The sequence below is a fragment of the Papaver somniferum genome, chromosome 1 (genome assembly GCF_003573695.1).
Source record: "Papaver somniferum cultivar HN1 chromosome 1, ASM357369v1, whole genome shotgun sequence".
Lineage (NCBI taxonomy): Eukaryota > Viridiplantae > Streptophyta > Magnoliopsida > Ranunculales > Papaveraceae > Papaver > Papaver somniferum.
In genome coordinates this window covers 243,667,060-243,671,018 of record NC_039358.1, presented here as the reverse complement: position 1 = coordinate 243,671,018, position 3,959 = coordinate 243,667,060, and the positions used below count along the sequence as shown (strand labels likewise).

The 3,959-nt window shown below is 38.4% G+C and overlaps 1 protein-coding gene across 1 annotated transcript; it reads left to right on the top strand.

Annotated features, from left to right (window-relative positions):
- Positions 1-382: 382 nt before the first annotated feature.
- On the top strand, positions 383-1,456 carry LOC113322648. The gene is made up of 2 exons (XM_026570781.1): positions 383-712; positions 816-1,456. The coding sequence occupies exons 1-2, from the start codon at positions 440-442 to the stop codon at positions 1,284-1,286; spliced, it is 744 nt and encodes a 247-aa protein (XP_026426566.1). The 5' UTR covers positions 383-439; the 3' UTR covers positions 1,287-1,456.
- The last annotated feature ends 2,503 nt before the right edge of the window (positions 1,457-3,959 follow it).

Sequence of the window (3,959 nt, the reverse complement as noted above, 5' to 3'; positions counted from 1 at the left end):
AACAAATTATTGTTTTCTGTGTTTTCTCTTTTTTTCTTTTCTTTATTCTTTTCTTCTTTTCAGAACAAAGTAAGAGATGGGGAATGACTGCAAGTGAGTCATGGCTAATATCACTATCTCTTAGACGAATCTTTACATTTGATCCGATTTAGTTGGTTTTCCTTGTTTTCAAAAACAGTTTACCAAACAATTTTTAGAAAATGAAAACAAGGAAAAAATGGTATGTTTTTAAAACAGTGGAAAACTATTTTTGAAAACTGTTTTTCAAAACTGTACCAAAGAGACCCTAAATTTTTTTAGCCCAAAATATCTTAAACCTCTTTTGTCTTTTATTCACTATATTGGGTGTACGATATTTGTCTAGAGATGATAAGCCAACAAAAATAGAAGATAGAAAAGAGAGTGAGAGGCTGATCTCAGAAAATTAGTTAGCTCTTCAATGGCTGCTCTTGGTAATATCGCAAGTCTGAGACTCTTCTCTTCATCAAAATCATCAACCACAAAATCAAGAAGAGCCACCACCGTTTCCAGTCCTAGACCAAGAATTTCTTGCACTGTGGCATGGGATCCAGAGGGAATTCTCGGTCCTCCACAAACAGGTCATTTTGCTAGAAAAGATTTCCAGTCGAAACTTGAGAAAGATTCCGATGCTCGTGAAGCTTACGAACGTCAAGTTCGCGAAGAAATTGAACGGCGTCAGGCTGCTCGTCAGGTAATTAACGTGTCAGAGACTCAATTCCTGTAGTGTTTGAGTTGTATGGTTCGATTTGTTATTAGCTTTTCCCGGCTGATTTTTCCGACCATTGTCTCTCCAGGCTCGTGTAGTTCCGGACAGCATCGAACAATTGGTTGAGTATTTCCTGGATACAGAAGCTAGAGAACTTGAATTTGAGATTGCAAGACTAAGGCCTCGGCTAAACAAAGAGTTTTTTGCTCATCTGAAGTTTGAGCTTGGTCAGTTGCGGTTTGCTGTTTCGAGGACTCAAGCTATGGAAGATAGACTAGTTGAGCTAGAAGCAATGGAGAAAGTTCTAATGGAAGGTACGGAAGCTTATGACAAATTGCAAGCAGAAATGATTACCACAAAAAATTCACTAGGAAAAATATTGAGATCCACTGACGTAAAGGCAACTTTGTTAGAGATGGTTGAAGCTAATGAGATTAATAAATCTTTATTAGCACTTCTTGATGAGAATATTGCTACTGCACATCTAAGTGACCAGAAAGAAGCTGCATTTTTCATGGAGAGAGTTCGTGCTGCGCTTCTCAAGTACATAACTGCTTAGGTTTAGCAGTTTATGTTTTGGTTCAATTTTGTTCTAGATGAAGAATTTTTTCTTGCATTTTTTTTTTGTCTAATAAAACTCAAGTCTTATATTATCTAATAATGAGCCTACATGTTTGAATGGAAGAGTATAATCATTCAAAAAAAATTATTAAGATTACAGAGTTTGAAGGAATTGAATTCTACTATGCTTTGCAAATTTGTACTAACTTTCTGCCAAGCCATTAAAATCTCCGCTGAAGTGTTGAAACCACTTCTAAGATAAAAAGAAAGTCATCTAAAGAAAGGGTCGAGTAGTAAATTGTTGAAGGCTTACACAAGGCGCTTTCGGCATTTTCTGGCTCTACAATGACAGTCCATCATCTCTATTTTTCCATTCACTTTCACGCGATTGAGTTTATAGCCGTAACTATACGTCAGTTCCTGCGTTGAACATGTGACATAATTTATATCGAGTAGATGCTAAAAATCTTAATTAAGAAGCTCTTGATTGTTCTGGAGAAAGAAATGTAACAGTATTTACCTCCATAGCAGGTATATCCCTATTAGCGAACAACACGATCCTTACAAAGTTGATGTCGCGGTGGTCACTTAGAACAACTTGGACGAATAGATTCGGTTCACAAGAATGGTTGATGAACCGAACAAAATTTCCAATTCTTTCCCATCTATGCAGAACTTGGCTGTCTGAAACAGGAAAAAAAAAACACTTGAGTTATATATAAACTGAATATTGGCTTATCAAGAATCGTCCAATCCAAGTAGAACTGTCAAACAAGAAAAAACTCATTGGTGATTAGGATTTAGGAATGCAGTGCCCGCCGTCTTTTCCTACTCTTCTCTGATCGATCGATATCAAAGAGGTACTCATTCTCCAGTGCTGTATCTGCATCCTTATCGCTCCTGATCACCCCTACATATTCTCCCAGATACGCGCCTTCAGGAATTAGTTCCCGTGATCTCACACCCCATGTAGTAACCAAAATATAAGCCGACACGTGGCCATAGGAAGGCGGGGGAATCTGGTGAAAAGATCTTACTTCAAGCCCAGAGATTCGTCGTCAGGGACTTGTCAAATCAAGTCAAAATTATCCTTATCCACACAGCAGCGAAATAGAGTTTGTGACGAGGTAACTCGACGAAAAGAATGTAGGGCGCGAGGAGAATCAGATGACCAACATGAAGTAACCACGAAGTAATGTGACTTGGCTTGGAAGAAACTATCCCCACGAAGTAGATGAATTATCGCGCATGAAAAGGACAGATGTCCCGACAAGACCACATGAAGACAGTGAAAGGTGGGGGAAAACTTTATGGAATATACACCCGACGAAGAATAAAGTAACCTCGGCGAAATGATATGAGCTGTATACCACTATGGCTGCTTAGGCCTACAAATAGAGACCTTTGAGCAATGCAAAGGGGGGGATTCGAGTAGTGGAGAGGGAGTTTTAAGGTTTCCTTGTAATCCATAGGTTTGGAGAGGAGATTAGGGTTTCTCGAGAATTCACGAGTATAACTTGAATTTCGCTGGATATTAATAAAGAATCTATTGTTCTTGTGTTATCATGTCTTAGATCTCATTTACTTTCCATTTGGGTGTGTTGTTGGATTTCCAGTAATCATATTTTGGCGTCCAGAAACAGGGCTTGAAGATTGGGGGTCAATCCTCATCTAAGAGTTAAAAGAAAGTCGAGATTGTGAAAATAGGAGATCTAGATAATTAGGGAGAGAAACTGAGATTGCACTAAGGAGGCGGAAACCAGAGATTAGAAGATTAAGCGGAAGATTAGCAAAAAGGTGAATACAAGGACGTATTTCAGAGCAAAGTAAACGATGACGAGGAAGGTAAGGAAAACAAAATCACGAACGGTGTTGAGAAGGAGTAAACGATTGGAGGCTCGGGACCAGGAGATGAAGAATGATACATCGATAAAGGGCGAAAGACGAAGGATCATGATACAAGGGAAACGCAGAGTGAAAGCCTGGGCTGTGGAGGAACCAGGTCGGAAAATGAAAGTCGGAACTACCATGGAGAAGGAAATAAACCAAGAAAATACGGAGGAAAACGACAGCGAGGAGGATGAGGTATCAAGAAAACTGGATGAAATCCCTAATTAGGAGGAAGATGACCAGATGATGCATGAGAAACGTGAACGAGAAATGACTGATGAGGTCATTGATAGGATCCGAAGATACCTATTTATATAAACCGCAATCGCACGGTGTCCAACTAGTAGACAGAGGCAAGTACGGGTCGTTCCCACAAGGAGCGGTGGAAATACTGTAACCAATATTCTTAATCGATTAACCAACAAAAGATGTTTTTGATATTTTTAGAATTGTAAAAACAAAGAAAATAAATTAAACAAACTAAAAGAATCCAATGGAAAAGTTGGTAACCAGGGTTCAATGTATCCACCACTATTTCTATTCAAATACATAAATGAAACATAAATCATGAATTATTTATTGTCCGTTCTATTGACATCACCTATTATATATATTAGAGTCGCAAATATCACTGGGACGCCCTAAACATGGTACATCAAAAGACTAAACCAAAGCATGCACCATCAAATTGCGTTAGCGAGAAAATTATACGAAACTAAATATAGTTCACAAATTTTATTTGGCTTTTCTAAGCATAACCCAAAGAAATTAACCAAGCATG